Consider the following 16,878-nt stretch of genomic DNA (forward strand, 5'->3'; position numbering starts at 1 on the left):
GATTCTGAAAAGTTCTAAATTATCATAAAAAGCATACTATCCATACAGAACACGACCAGACATTTGTCTTCTGATTTATATCTGGCCAAATGCATATAAACAAATCCATGTTTGATTGAGATTTTTAGAATTGTAGTCCTTACTTTTCTGAAGGTAAAGTATTAGTTAGGTTATGCCATCTCCAAAACCAAACAGAAAGAGAGAGGAATTTTGACCCCAATCCCCAAACATATTTTAAAGAAAATAATGCAACGTGGATCATAAATTGCATTGGAAATATTTTTCTGGCTTTCAAACAAAGATTTTCATGTGCTAGCACAAGGAGTCTGCAGTTTAAAGAAAAATTATGTCTGCTAATATAAATTTCATATCTTTATCCACTTACCTGGAAGTAAGTCCCATTGAACTTAGTAGAACTTACTTCTGTGTGAACTAAAGAGGATACTACTAAACCACTTGCAATAGCATTGCAATGATTTTTCTCAAATATATACAATAACTTTAATATGTCTAGCTGCACATCGCATTATACTCATTCTATTTTCACTCAAATAATGATCATCCTTTGCATATTCTCATACGGGAGAAGTTAAATTCATAGAGAAAAAAACCCTCAGGTAATCTTTTCTTTATAGCAATGATAGTACTTAATATCGAATAGATCTCCTCTTTAGGATTATAAACAGGAACAGGTAAGTGTAATTTTTATCAGATCTTTCAAATTAAACAATTTCAATCTTGCGAGCTAGGATATGAAAAAAGAGCTATTTCTCAGTTTACATGCCATATTAGCTATGTTTGTAAGCAACAAGTTTATGAACAAGACAACATTCTTGGGAATGATTTATTAACTATCCTCAGAATAATTAGGAATCAGATACAGAAAGCTATTTTTGTGAAGCTGTGAAGAAAGTGACAAATGGCGACAATCTGGATTAACCTTGAGAACAGAGCTGACTACTTGACTAGATGACAACTACAAAAGAGGTTCCTGGGTTCTGAACAGTTATATTGCTGGTAAATCTTTTTCGAAAGGATGTTTAGTGTAATGAAACCAATGCTGGGTGTATGGAATGTTTTTTCTGAAAGAGAATAAAGAAACACACATATTCTATTAGTTAAGCTAAATATTTCCCTGTCAGGTGTGTCCGATTCTAGGGCACAGTGCTCATCTCTGTTTCTTGGCCAAGGGAACCAGGATTGTCCAAAGACATTTTCTGTGGCCATATGGCCAAAGAGACACAGAATCTTTCCACCGAAGTGATACCTATTTATCTACTTGCATTTGCATGCTTTCGAACTGCTAGGTGGGCAGGAATGGGAGCTCATCTGTTGCACAGCACTCAGGTCTTGAACCTGGACTGTCAGATTTCAAGCTGACAATCTTTAACTGCTGAGCCATTGTGCCCTCTCATATCCTATTAAGAACCACCAATTCCCAATCATCAAGTTTGGAAAAAATCAATTTGTGAATTTATAGCCTTAGAAATAATGCCTGGAACTTCATGGGATTAAAATGACATGTCAAATAATCATTTAGAATACTGTAGTCTAATAGAGGAATACTTTGTGCAACAAGGCTGTTCAAGAGCTAAGTGTATAACTCTTATGGGAAATCATCCCTAGGTGCTGGGGAGATCTAGCATCTTGAGAATCTCCCAGGCTTTTATCTATTCATATGGAAAGTTCTCCTGGAAGATGATTGGATGAAGTTTTCCAACCAAGTAATGAGCTTGAGAACTTGGCAGCATTTATTGTGAAGAGGCAACAGGGCTTCAGCTCTTCTTTCCTCAACTAATGTAACAGAAATATTTACACCTATGGCACGTTACTGAGTCATTTGTTCCAACTACAGTATATTTTCTTTCTGAGCTCGCAACCCACAAAATTCACTGCCGGTCCCAGCACACCCAAATGCTACCATGTAGAGAAGACCTGGTCTATGACTGATCACTGATCTTTGGAGTTTTCAGAGAGAGCTCTTTTGCAGCCTGTTCACTAGGATATAACATGTCACATGCTGTATCCTAATCAGTGGGCTTTGTACAAACCTTTTATAAGGATTTTTGGAATGGGATAGGGTTTCCTGCTTCAGCAAGGGATCGGACTAGAAGACCTTCAAGGTTCCTTCCAGCTTTCTTATTCTGTATAGGTTATGATAAATTTGGATAGAGAGCCAGTATGATGTAGTGGTTAAGGTACTGGCTAGGGTTGTAAGACCTAGACCTAGTCTTCCCTTAGGCATGGAAGCCAGCTGGGTGATTTGGTGCCAGTCACTCTTTCTTGTCTCCCAGGGTTAAGTCCTACAACCAGCAAGTGGAACAACAATCCCTTTGTTGCATTGTGCATTGATAGCTTTGCTGCATCAGCTAAGCAAGCACAATGTAAACAAAGCAGAGGCTGCAACTGAGCAGGACAAAATGCTAGGGGAGAAAAAGATTAAGGCTTGGTGTGCACTGTGGAATACAAGAATAATGAACATATTTCTGAAGATCAGGGCTCTCTATGTTTGGTCACATTTTGCCAATTTACGGCTGCTGTTTATTTTTTTCTGAATTCAAAATAGGAGGTATTTTCAGATTAAGAGTACATTGTGAAAAATATGATTCTGCCTCAAGAATATCTGTAGCTGTTTATAAGGGGGCACGTGAAGTGTATTTTTGAGCAATTACCTGTGTGTGTAGGTTAATGGAGGACTGATTCGGGGAGTAAGGTCCCCCAAGGTCATTCCTGAGAAGGTTGTCGCTGTGCATCTTAGTTTTGAGGCAGGTGATGTAACGATTACAAAAGTCTTTGCACAATTCATTCACTTTCTCCAACTCCAAGAGATGAATTCGCAGGACCTGAATAGCTTTCACCATCTGCAGACAATTCAAAACAAGAGCAGGGTCACTTTAGTTATGGAAAACAACGAATGCATCAATGGAAGATAATGCTGTCAAACGATGGTAATCAGTTCTGCTAGGATCCTTGATTAATAATGTATAAATTCATCATTTAAAAAATGCATGCACTTTCTCATTTTCCCATTTTTATTTTATGTTTGAAAAGAAAAACATTTCTCTTATATTTCTGATCAAAAAAACCTCACAAGTATAGATGCATTCGTACACAGGCAAACACACACACACACACACACACACACACACACACACACACACACATCATGTTATCTAGTTAAACAATCAATATGTAAATCCCTTTATTTCATAATACCTAATGGGAAATTGAACATATAACTTATAATACAGGTAGTCCTCAAGTTGTAATCACACTTGGGGCCAGGATCAGTGCAGTTGTTAAATTAGTAACATGGTTGTTCAGTGAATCTGGTTTCCCCATTGACTTTGCTTGTCAGAAGGTAGCCAAAGGGGATCACGTAACCCTAGGACATTGCAACCATCATAAATGTGAATCAGTTGTCAAGCATCCGAATATAAGTCATGTGACCATGGGAAACTGCAACAGTCATAAGTGTGAAAAATGATGATAACTCACTTTTTTCAGTACCGTTGCAACTTTGAACGATCACTAAACGAATGGTGTAAGTCGAGGATACTGTTCTATGTCTGCTAATGGGTGCTGCTGGTGCCACTAAGAGAGGCACAGTTCCCAAATATTCCCTTGGGAAAACTCACCTTTTCATTCTTGGAGCATTTTGGAATCCAGCCATGAGAATTCTTATGTAAGAGCATCCTTGATTATTCTCAGATGGCTTCTCTGCTTAACAAGCCCTGAGAATGAAAAATCTGCCTCATAAGCTCTCCCTTGGGAGAAGTCTCGGCCTTCATAAAATGTACCCCATAAATGTTAAAAAATTTACACATAAAACATGCCATGCATGGAAAGGAGGCTTTCCATTTTATAGCTCCAGCTCCAAATCCTGAATCAGGTATAAAATCTCAGCTATTCACCACAGAGTAGTAAATCAGCTTTTAAAAAATATTGTAACAAATGGTCTTTAAATTTCAAACCAGTTTTTTCAACTTGCTAATTTTAATGGTCCCTTTTACCAGCTATTAGTCACAGGCTTCTCAAGGGGTGGCCACTGTACTTATCAGCTTGGAGTTTGCTTTTGATTCCACTAAGAATCAAAGCGGCATGATTACTAAGGAAGGTGCTATCGAAGAGCAAAGTATATTGATTTTTGTTCTATGATAATGGAAGGAACAATTTGAAATAAACTTATCTAAGTTCACAGTTTCAAATCAATAGAGAAATGGAAATGTTATCATTTGACAATCACGTCTCTGTTTAGCAATGCAGCTTGTCAATAAGGATATATATCAACTTGTATTGAGCTATGCCTCTTACTAAGCAAAACTGTGTTCAAAATGCACATTTTGTACTAAATCCTGGTGGAGCTGTGGTGATGCAGTGGTTAGAATGCAGTATTTCAGGATAACTCTGCCCACACCTTGGAGTTTGATCCTGATAGGACTTGAGGTTGACCCAGCCTTCTATCTTTCTGAGGTCGGTAAAATGAGGACAAAGATTATTGGAGGCAAGATGCAAATAATGCTTCAACCTTGTAACTCACCCAGAAAATGCTACGTGGCAGTGTATAAGTTGAAGTGAAATTGCTATAAAATATAAATTTATTCTCACAAAATTAAGTAGCCAAGAGAAATGAAAATGGATGGATTCCTCTATTCCAAAGTGAAATAACAGAAAAGTTTCCTGTGGCCGTGTGAAAGCTTTCCTAGCTGAATTACAAAAAAGAGAAAATTAGATAGTTGGAGAGAATACTTTTTAGATTATTCAGAACTAAAGCAAATTTCTGCAACTGCCCCATTTACTAAAGGATCCTTGTTACTTCACCATAAGCAAACCCGATCACCCACCTGCTCTCAGTCAGTAGGTCACACTCTGAATTTCCCTTCCTCCCACCCTCTCCCCCTCCCTCCCTCCCTCCTTCCTTCCTTCCTCCCTCCTTCCTTCCTTCCTTCCTTCCTTCCTTCCTTCCTTCCTTCCTTCCTTCCTTCCTTCCTTCCTTCCTTCCTATGTGGGAAGCAGTGGGGGAAGTGAAGTGAACTCAGTGGAGTTGTCAGTGGGGAAAACTGGATTTGCTTAAAGCCCATATGTGATATTCTTCACAACTGCAGTGATTTGTTTAAAAACTCTGTCAAAAAAGGTCATAAAATCTAATATGACTCATTGAACAATTGCCTTGCTTAGCAAAGGAAATTCTGGTCCTAATTGTGGTTCATAAGTTGAGGACTTACAGGAAGAACTATTACCCCATTATCCAAATGCAATTACTGCCTGTCTTCAACAGGGGAAGCTGGAAATGAAGGAAGAAGATAAACCAGCCCTCCAGTAACATTGAATTCACTCAACAAATGTCTTCCTGAAAGTTAGCATTCAGGGGCAAGGAAAGTTGTGTGGGCAATCACATGTGGGCACCCACATCTGTGTGTGCGCATCTTTGTGGGTGCCCATGTATATATGTCTCTCTACCCCCCCTCTCTCGTATGTGTGAGGGTAACACACACACACACACACACACACACACACACACACACACACAATAAATCTCTCAATTATCTCAGCTCATTTGCTTGGGGTCTCTCATTTTATGTCCCTGCTTCGCTGAGCCGTATATCTGTCCGGATAATGAGTTACAGTCCGATGGAATACGTGTGTGGGGTTGTAAAAAATACAGATGCTGAATTAATTGACTGTGTGGCACTCAGCAGCTGATTGAGTTGATAATGGCGAGATCTGACCTTTTTCTAATTTCTAATTATGTGCATCTCGCCTGTGAGGAATACATGATTCTTATTCTAATGATGGTTAATGTCCCTGGCCTTTTCCTCTCTTCTTTGCTGTCAGCAATGGTGGACAATTTACATAGGATTAGCAGCATTAAAACCATGTACATACGACAAATAAACTTTGGGAGATAAGGATCTTGCGGAGGGAAGATTCATTGGAAGCGTCATGGTTTGCAAGATTTCCGACAAGTACTTCCGCTAGTGAGCTTTAAAAAAATCCAGGAATAGGGGAGGTAACAATAACAGTAAATATACTAATATTAGTAGTAACAGAAGTTGAGTTTAGTAGTATTAAGTGAGCAGTCTTTATTGGACAGCAAATAATATTGGTCATAATAATGATGAGAACAACAATGCCAAGAGAAAGCATATAAGGAATATAAAAAAGTAAAACTCATTTGGATGAACAGAAAGTCTACAGCAACTTCTGAAATCAGATTCTCTTCATGAAAGATCAGATTCTTATCCCATGAAAGAGGACCCTAACAGGTTGTTTTCCACTGACGTATGGATCCATGAATGTAGCCATTGATCTATTTCTGATTCTATAATGTTTAATGTTAAATATAATGTTTAGATTGTATAACGTTTAGTCCTAGTGGACAATCACTTAAATATGAGCCAACTGTGAGCAACAGCAAGCAAACAAGCCAATGCGATCCTAGGCTGCATTAATAGAGGGATAGAATCAAGATCATACAAATTATAGTAAAGCTTTACAAACCCTTAGTAAGACCACACCTGGAATACTACATCCAATTCTGGTCGCCACTACTTAAAAAGTTGTTGAGACTCTGGAAAGAGTGCAGAGAAGAGCAACAAGAATGATTATGGGGCTGGGCTAAAACATATGAAGAACAGTTACAGGAATTGGGTAAGTCTACTCTAATGAAGAGAAGGACTAGGGGAGACATGATAGAAGTGTTCCAATATTTGAGGGGCTGCCACAAAGAAGAGGAGGTCAAATTATTTCCCAAAGCACCAAAAAGCAAGACAAGAAACAATGGATATAAACTAACCAAGGAGAGAATGCAACCTAGAACTAAGGAGACATTTTCTAATGGTGACAGCAATCAATCAATGGAACAGCTTGCCTTCAGAAGTTATGGGTCCTCCATCACTGGAGGCTTTCAAAAAGAGACACTTGTCTGAAATGGTATTGGACTAGAAGCTCTCCAAGATCCCTTCCAATTATTCTATGTGTATTGTTTACACTGACTGATTGTAGTTCTCTGGAAAATCTGGGGAATTTCCAAATTTTCCCATTCTCCTTGGTGGACAATGGGATGTTATTCATGGAAAATAAAGGCAGCAGCAAGGAACTCATGAATATTATTTGGTTGTTGGTCCAGATGGGACCATTTTTGGTTCAAGCAAACTGCCGTTTTGTCACTAAGGGCCACTTCTGCTAATGAAGTTGTATGCAAAATGCAACACATTGATGGCAATGACCATCAATTATTTACTGATGCAAAACCAGTGATGGTCAGTCTGGCATAAGGTTTATCCATATGCTGTTAAATTTTCTTACTATGGAATCTGTAGTTTCCTATAGTGGTCTTACCTATATGGTCTTACTTAGTACTAACTTAGAAATCTTGGTGCCATGACTGAAACTTCTCATCTGAAAGGAACTGGGGATTCTTAAGGGCTATGTTAGAAGGATATAATAAGTCTTCTGGTTATAGAAGTGTTTCAGCCACAAGTACAGCCTGGAACCAAGGACATCCTCATCTTTATTGCATTTAATTATGTTCCAGTAAAAGAAGTACATCAAGTGAGGTCAAGTGATGGAAAGAGAAGGACTCTGTCAGCCTTATAGGAGAACAGCAGCATCTTATAGTGCACTTGAATTCATTGGCAGAGCTTTAACTTTTGACACTGAATCCCTTGGATAAATGACACAGGATGCTAACATAAGAACAGTGAACTTTAATATAATCTGTACAAAAATAGCAGAAGGGAGTTGGAACAAATTGCAAAAAATCCTCTTGAAACCAAGGAAGAAATCGGGTATTTAACCCATCCTTCAAATCTTTTCCTGATAATGCCTCCAGAAGAAATGTTCATACTCATGTACCTAAAGTGAAAAAAATCCCCTCTCCATGAAAACAAAGAAAGGAAAATTACAACTATTGCTGCTTTCAGGTTTTTAAAAATACATTAACTTGCCTTTGTCCATAACTCATTCATTCATTCTTGCAAGTTCAACGATCAAGAAAGATCAATATTTTTTCTGCTACACAGGTGCTTCAGGAATATAGTTTTCCAGGACAGGAATAGCTTTGTCATCAGGAGCTGAAGCAGCAACATGTTGATTTGAGCCAAATATTGAAAGAAGATGCCAAAGAGAGAGAGAGTGTGTTTGCACAGCCTAAGTGGATGTCAGTGACCAACCCAAAAAGATCAGTGTCAGCAATTGGCACCTTTAGGTAGCTGCCAAGGACTCAGTATTTAAGAATATGTATAATCAGCTGTCTTTTTAGTTAGTTTACTTTATTGTCCTTGCACCTCGTACAATGAAATTAAATACCATCTTCAGTGTACATTATGACTATGAAAATAAACACAAATACACATCCTTCACATTCTATACATTGAATTGAAAACCCCTGATATTGCATTAATATTGCACTATACAGTAGAATTCCATAGTGTTACTGTCCTTTTAAATTTGGGTGAAGTATCTGGCATAGTGTTGTTCCGGGATCACTGCACAAAACTGAAAAATTTTACTTCCATTGAATGATAGAATCATTAGACTCACATTTGGTGAACTGAAATTGTGCTCACAGGCCCCCATATTAATGCTGTCTTGACATTTTCTTCTATGTTTCATTGTTATTATAGGAGAAGCAGAAGCTGGGGGTGGAGTGAAAAAAGGGATCAGCCTAGAATCCTTATGTAGTCCCAAGTGAACTAAGTCCAACTCACTTTGAGTGCTGGTGACCCTTATCTAATGCTAACCAGGTGCTGGCCATTAGTTGAGAAGATTCCTGTGTACAGGCTCTTAGCAATAAATCAGCTTAATTGATCATTCAGTTGTGGACCCGATAGAAGGACCTGATTTTTTGTGCCTGACAATTATCATCAGTAATCCCCCCCGTCTATTTCATTTGTCCACACCCACCAGTTTGAAATGAGAGATAACATGTGGTCTTCTATCAATTAGCCTCTCCAATAGTAACAGCAGTCCTCCAATCTTGATGTCCACACATTTCTTGGTCAATGGCTACCAACCTATTTGAGTTGTTTGAATACAAACTCCTCAAGTGGATCATCAATGAACCTTACAATGGATCATCACCTATGTTATTTTTCATTAAGAGGCAGGGAATGTCATTATTAGAGGAAAACATGTGGGATTTCTAAGGTTCTGAACTGAGACTTCTGGTGAGCTAGACATCCCTGAAGGAGCAGGGAGATCATTGTGATCAGTGGCGAGAGGGCACAATTTGGTCAGCAAAACATGTGCTGTTAAATAGGGTTTGGCCTCATCCATTGAAGAAGCAGAACGTAGGTTTCCTTGCTGTTAGGTCAGAGGCTTTCAATATGAAGGACAATGTGTGATGAGGCAGGTGCAATGCAGGCATTAACTTTGGAGTTCAAGGAATATATAGTATATGTATGAGATAAAATGGTTGAAGCAGAAGAATTACCAAGTTGTCCAGCTCAGGATCATCACTGAAAAATGGTTTGTGCTCCTGTTCTTGCTGGTGTACGAAGTTCTCAATGTCAACATCAAAGCTGGCAGAGGTGATGCATTCTGAGCCCTGTGTTGCTTGCTCGCATTTCTCAAATAGCAGTGTCAGGAGGGGGAAAAGAGGATGCCTAAAGGGAAAAGGAAATGGAATGACATTTCAGAAACAAATGCACCAACAAGGCCATATCTATCTCTCAATGTATACACAGCTTCATAATGTTCTATATTCATGAATGCTGCTGCATTGGAATGCTCCCCTTCAATTCTTTTTCAAAGGACATAAAAAAAACCCTCATGTTCCTGAACTTGCTTCAGTTAGGAGGTGCCTGAGAGGTATGTTCAAGCATCTTTTCTTTCATCTCCAAATTTGTTGGGGGCTTTCCAGCTTCCTACGCTTCAGTTAAATCCTAAAGGAAAATATCAGGAGATAAATCTCCCCAAAGAGCTTTTTTTCAGATCAGGAAGCAAGAAAAGCAAGAGAGACTGCAGAATTAGAGATGTATAACTAAAAAAAAAATTCAAACCTTCCACCATCGCCCAATGAGATAACCGAGAAAGCACCATTGGAAGAAATTTAAAAGAAAGAAAGAAGAAAGAAAAGAAAAGAGGAAAAAGAAGGAAGGGAGGGAGGGAGAAGGAAGAAGTAGAGAGAAAGAGAGAAAGAAAAGAGAAAAAGAAGAAAGAAAAGAGAGAAAGAAGAAAGAAGGAAGGAAGGAAGGAAGGAAGGAAGGAAGGAAGGAAGGAAAGAAGGAAGGAAGGAGGAGAACAGGGAAGGAAAATTCAGAGTGTGACCTACTGACTGAGAGCAGGTGGGCAATTGGGTTTAGTTATAGTGAAGTTTAAGTAACAGAAAGTAAGAGATAGATAGAGAGAGGGAGGGAGGGAGGGAGGGAAGGGGCTGGGTTTGGGTGAGAAATTTCTTTCAGAGAGGGAAAAAAACCCCAGGAACATACAGCAGAAGGGTAAAGGGCAGTCTTGCATATCAAAGCTCTCAGTTTAAACCGAGCAAACTGGTGACAGTAAATTCCTTCATTGCTTGACAGCTTGGAGAACCAGCCAGGGTAGCCAAAACAAAGGACAAATAACCAACCTCATATAAGACAGCTTTCATTGTACCTTCACCAGTTTTTCAGCATTTCAACAGACAGCTAATAGCTATATAAGGTACACACCTGGTGATTATGTTTATACAACCTGTATTCTGCTCTTAGTTTTTCTTTTTTGTGGATTCTAAGCAAGTCAAACTCATCAACATGCAACAGTCTAGTCATCTTGCTTTGCAAATTGATTATCCACAATGTTAAGGTTGCCCAGCACAGGATTTCAGAAGAAGCAAATGAATGGGATTCAGCTAAGAATAGTAAACTTAATGTAGTTATTCATCTGGTAAGCCTCATTAGACCCATGGAAACTAAGTAGGAGGGAAGAAAAAAAAAAAAAAAAGGAGAGGTGTGTGAAGCATTTTCTACCCAATAATTTGCCAGCAAGGCTGCTCAGATAGGGAACATGGGCCAGACATAACAGTGAGGTCCATTTTTCTTTTGATAAATTATATATCCTACTAAAAATCTTGTTATCATGACCTTTAACTGGGTGAAACAGCACATCATAGAGAGACAATGTTTGAAACAAGGTAGCTTAAATGGGCTAATTTACAGAACGTGTCCAAAATCTGGGACCCAGGCCTCCCGAGGCAGTGACATTTGGGAAAGCTGTATCTGTTTCTGGGCTATATAGACTGCTGCTTTTCTGCTATGCTGCTGCTGCATCACGTGATCTTCATTTTATTTATTAAATTTATACGCCACCCATCTCATGATCCAAAAAGACTCTAGATGGACAGTTTCCCAGCCACACTCACAATCCTTCATTCCTTCCCGCACCCGGCAGCAGCCGTTTATCAGGAAAGGAGACAGGGAGATTTATAATGCTTCCTGACATATTCCAAGAAGAATACTCAATAAGCAAACCAGCAGGAAATCGGAAATAATTCCTGCATTCACTGCATTCTTGACTGCCCTTGGTCATTCTGTTTCTCCATTTAGATAAGGAAATATCTCTGAAAAGATGGTTCAATAGGGCATGGATTGTCTAGTTTGTGGTGTGTGTTTGTGTGAGAGAGAGGGGGGGGGCGGAATATGATGACATTTTTCTCCTTGCCTTTGCATATGTGGGGAATAGAAAAGAACTTATGTTCATTTTGCTAAGGGCTGAAAGTCTCACTCTGCTTAGTTAAAGTACGTTTTCTTTTCTTTCAAACCTGTTGTCCTGAATGCTTAGTCTTGAAGCTATCCTGAGAGTCTGGCGAGTTGAAAATGCTATCATACATAGCCATAAATCAGAGGTACCAATCAACTAGTTGAGTTTTTCGGGATCAAAACAAAGAGAAGAACAGGTGAAAGGGTTAAACTCTGATATAAGTCTTCATTTGCAGCTACTAATACTGCACCATATTACAGTCTAATCTAGACTGATCCCAGTTTAATGCAAGATTCTTCTAGCCATGAGCAGAATATGGAGGTGGGGGCAGGTGGAGGGAAGTTTCCCTGGTCGTAATTTAGGCAGCCCTGCCGAGGCTTAGCTGAGGGATATGAAAGGCAAATTCCAGACGGTGTTATGAATTATTTCGCCTTATGAACCTTCCCACTCTCAACAGATGCCTGCTGCCATTTAAACAGCCACTAGATCAATTAGAAATGAAAGGCACAAATCGACCCTGCGCAAGGGCACTAAATTACTAGGAACTAATAATCCGAGCAGTAATGCCAGGTGGTTGGAGTTCAGCGACGTGCAGGCCCTCCCTCTTTCCGCAAACCTTTGCACACAGCACCAATTCCTTTTCAATGTTATGAAGGAAATAAGAAACACAAAGTGATGGGAGGACAGAGTGAATCGCAGCTCTGAACTCACCACACCTAGCCTGGTGAAAGCTCTGAGGAGCGAAGTTACACATGGATGGCCCAAGATTTTGGCAAAACAACAAAATCTGCTAGATTGCTTCTTTAGACCAGCCCCATCCTAGATAAATTGCCTAGAGCCACATAGTTGATATGATTAGGGCAGAAATCTATTTATCGTCCATCCCTATCCCTATCCCTATCATCTCTATCTCTATCTCAATCTATCTATCTGGATGGATGATGGATGGATGGATGGATGATAAATGATAGATAGATAGAAAGATAGGATAGACAGAGAGGCAGACAGAAAGAAAGACAGACAGACAGGATTCTAAGGAAGAAAATCCTTTGGAGACTTTTCTTCTATGGAACAAACTTTCTCAGCCTGGAGAAAGGTAGCCCCTAACCCTTACAGCAGCTCCCCCCAACCTTTTGGGCACCAGGGACCAGTTCTGCACAGAGAGGTTTTTCCACGGACCACAGTGGGGGGGGTGTCATGTGCTGCCTGCACCCCCTGGGTAGGACTTTGTTTGTTTGTGTGGCCTAGTTTCTGGGATGTTGCAGCCTGGTGCCAGTCCAAGAAGGGTTGAGACCACTGCCTTACAGGGTATTGAACGAAAACCATCAGATTCCAAACACTGCAGGCAGATGTGGAAGAAATGTGTTATATTGACTCTGAATTTGGGAGTACCACCAATTCCCCCCCCCCCAAGAATTAATGCCATTGGTGGCTATAAAAGAGACAAGGACAATGTTTCAGTTTGGCATATTTGTTTAGCCAATATGAATGGAAGCATCTATTCATCTTGGTAAAAAGACAATCCTGAAGAGAATGAAGAAAATAATATCATACAGGAATGCTTTTATTGATTTCCTCTGCCTATGAGCTTATTTCATTCACTGAGACAACCTGAAATAGTTTAAGTGATTTGCCACTGAGAGGAAAAAAATGTAGGGCAAAATATTGTAATAAGGGGAGTTGTGGCAGTATAACTAGATTCACACATTATTACAGTAAGCTATAACGTGGCTTAGCAGAGTAGGTATCCCAGGCACTGCACCTTGCAAATCCCAATTTATAGCTTAATATATGTGATTAATTGTGAATAACAAGGTTGAGCAAATTAAGGTTTTTTTTTTAGTTTCATTAAGAGTTAAAAAACATACGAAAAAAAGAAAAGAATTGAAGTGACAAATGCTGAAGGAAAACCAGTCTGGACCCACGCTTTTTATTTTACAATATTTGTTTAATTTCACATATATTGAGACATGTCAGATTTAGTTGGTCTGGGTCTGATCTGGGACTGAAGACATCCCGATAATCTTGTTCCATAATTGTCTTGTTCCATGTTGAAGGAAAGTAAGATATGAATTTAGAATCAACCTGGTTTATCCCTTGATTCTATCAAAAAAATTCGGCACAACACTTTTTCTGTCAAAGTTAAGATGGGATATTGAACATTGCTGTTATGCCCCCATCGGGGCCTGAATATGCAGGGGAAGACAAGCTGGAACTGGACCTGACAAGAGATTGAGGGGCAGCTTCGTTGGCTTTGGAGGAGAATGGGGAGGGGCAGGCCCAGTCAGGCCAGGGCCTTTCAGGACTAGGACGGCTTGTAGGCAGGGAGGAACAGGGGCAGGATGACCAAGAGAGGCTAAGCAGTGAACATGAGAGACAGAGCTCAGGCAATAAGCAGGGACTGCCTCCTCCTGATCCTCGAGCACAGAGAGTGAAGAGAAGGCGAGAACAGCGCAGACTAACCCGGCTTCTCGGGAGGAGAGCATCCCACCCCTCTTCACAAGGCACAGCTGGGGACTGAGACTTAAGGAGATGCTGTGGGGAGGGGCATTTGTCAGGAACAAATGCTGAATTTGTAGAGTTTGTTGTACCAGTACAGACATTTGGAGTTTGCAGGACTGCTTGCTTCTTCCTTGCTTTGTGGACTCAGTACCTTGTTCCTGACTTCGTGGACTCATTGTTTGTTTCTTGCTTCATAGATTCATTTCCCTGTTCCTTTGCTTTGCTGGACAGTGCACAGCCAGAGGTTGCTGTGCATGTGTGTGTCATCACTTTGTTCTGGGACTTGTCAGAAACGTGGGAGTGTTTGGGGAACTTTGGAGCAATAAAGGGGCGGTTTGAACTGCCAGCTGCCTGTGTTACCTCCGTGCCATGTTCCAGGACATCACAACTGCCTTCTATCATCCACACTCAGAGGCAATAAGTTTCTCAAGCCCTATCAGAAGAGGCTAAAAATTAAACCTGGGATCTTTCTGTCTTGATCCTAAGGGTGTCTAGCAAAAGAGTGCAGGCTAAGTTTTGGGACACAAGAACAACTCACAGTATGGATAATAAAATAATCCATTCCAGAGGTTGAAATAACAGTAGTAATACAGTGGAATCGTAAACACGAAACCAATATGTAGTTAAGTATCAAGCCAATACTCACAAATTGAATTAGATAGAATTAGACTTCTGGGCAGAGTAAGGGAAATCAAGGCTGAAAAAAGAGAATTGTTTTCAGAAGTTGGGCTTTCCCAATGGAGAACTCTAGAGATCTCAACCCCATCACTGTTTACTTGATATCCATCTTTTTTCCCCTAGAGGATTAGGTTGTTTGGAAGTAATAGCAACTTTCAAGTAATCCCTACTTGTAGTTCAACCTCTATATCAAGCGAATATGCAAGTGCTCAGAACTGGAGTTTGAGGAATGGAAGTTAGTCCTGGGGCTGGTTGACAATGTTCAGCCATCCAGCAATGACTGGGTTGGACTCCCGTAAGCTTTATCTACTACTATGTGCATTCTGAGTTGCAGTGTAACAAAATCTGGAAGGACAAATATTGTTCACCCTACTTAAGAAGACACTATTTTTACCTCATAGATTAAGTCATTACCATTTATCCCATCAAAAAGTTAACTTGAAACCTTCACAGATGAATCCTTCAGAGAATCTCTAGTGCTTCACTTCTTTTGCCCCATAAGAAAAGCAAATAATTAACCTGTATTGGTGTTGAGTTCAACCCTATGCTATATACCCAGCTTAAAGTTAGTGTAAAATCTCTTGAGTCAAGTTTATATACATATACATATACATATACATATACATATACATATACATATACATATACATATACATATGTATATGTATATGTATATGTATATGTATGTATGTATGTATATATGTATATGTATATATGTATATATATATATATATATATATATATATATATATATATATATATATATATATTCCTCAAGTTATGACCACAATTGAGCCCAATGTTCATGTTGCTAAGATTTGTTAAGTGAGTTTGCCCTATTTTATGACTTGCCACAGTTGTTAAGTGAATCATTGCATTTGTTAAATTAGTAATCTGGTTGTTAAGTGAATCTGCCTTCCTCATTGATTTTGCTTGTCAGAAGATCACAAAAGGGGATCATCACATGATCCTGAGACACTACAACTGTTGTAAATATGAGTCGGTTGCCAAGTGTCCGAATTTTGATCATGGGGATGCTACAACAGTTTTAAGTCTCTTTTTTAAATGCTGTTGTAACTTCGAACAGTCACTAAAGTCATTTGATTGCTTATTGTACCCTATGACTATTATTAAGTGTTGTACCTGATGATTCTTGACTCTTGGCGAATGTATGTTTTCTTTTATGTACACTGAGAGCATTTGCACCAAAGACAAATTCCTTGTGTGTCCAATCACACTTGGCCAATAAAGAATCCTATTCTAAATGAACTGTTATAAGTGAAGGACTACATGTATACATTAGCCAATAAAATGCATTGATGCATGGTTTGCTCTCTCATATCAAGATGAATAATTATGAGGAAAGTGTGAGAACTTCTATACTAGCTTCATAATAGATTCTACTCTCTACTCTGTGAAGTTGATAACACTGACAGATAATGATTCATTCAAGGACTCTCCAAATAAGCATTACTGAGAAAGACTCAAAAACTACCTTGCCATTGTATGACCAGCAGTTGATTTATTCTCAATGCAAGTATTCTTCAGCAAAAGCTCTCTAAGTCCCAGTGCCTATTTTGAGAGATATTCCAGAGAACCATTATGATGGCTTAAATATTGCAGTGAAGTCCCTTTGAGCACCATCTTCATATTATTGTCCTTTCCATCAAGTCCCTCAACCACCCTAAAGATAATTGAAAAAAACAACTGCAGTCCAAGATTGCTGTATAGCCTTTATTTTAAGAGAAAGACTGAAAGTAGACAGAACTAATACTGTAAAGTCTAATCAGTTTGAATCAAAGAAATGGTGATGAAGATGATGATGACGACAATGACATATACTCTTTGTCTGAAGTCTTTTCATCACTCTGTATGGTAGTAAGTAGGTAAATAGTTATGTACCTATATAAGTTAGGTAGCTACGTAAGTTGAAAGAGATTGGTTCAATTTGATCTTCCTAACAATTTCAAGGCACAGCACGGACAATACTTCTTGAGTTATAACCCAGGCACTAGCTTC

The 16,878-nt window shown here is 39.2% G+C and overlaps 1 protein-coding gene across 7 annotated transcripts in view; it reads right to left on the reverse strand.

Moving 5' to 3' along the window:
• The window catches only part of PKNOX2 (PBX/knotted 1 homeobox 2), a 276,614-nt gene that overhangs the window by 47,708 nt on the left and 212,028 nt on the right, over positions 1 to 16,878 (reverse strand). For all 7 annotated transcript variants that reach the window (XM_087969713.1, XM_087969720.1, XM_087969715.1 and 4 more), the window contains 2 exons: positions 9,437 to 9,608; positions 2,673 to 2,861 (listed from right to left, as the gene is read on the reverse strand). In XM_087969713.1, coding sequence (XP_087825839.1) covers positions 2,673 to 2,861; positions 9,437 to 9,608 — 361 coding nt within the window. The remainder of the gene's footprint in view (positions 1 to 2,672; positions 2,862 to 9,436; positions 9,609 to 16,878) is intronic.

Source organism: Notechis scutatus, chromosome 7 (genome assembly GCF_049901735.1).
Source record: "Notechis scutatus isolate UNSWTSFEM ecotype Mainland chromosome 7, rNotScu1.2, whole genome shotgun sequence".
NCBI lineage: Eukaryota > Metazoa > Chordata > Lepidosauria > Squamata > Elapidae > Notechis > Notechis scutatus.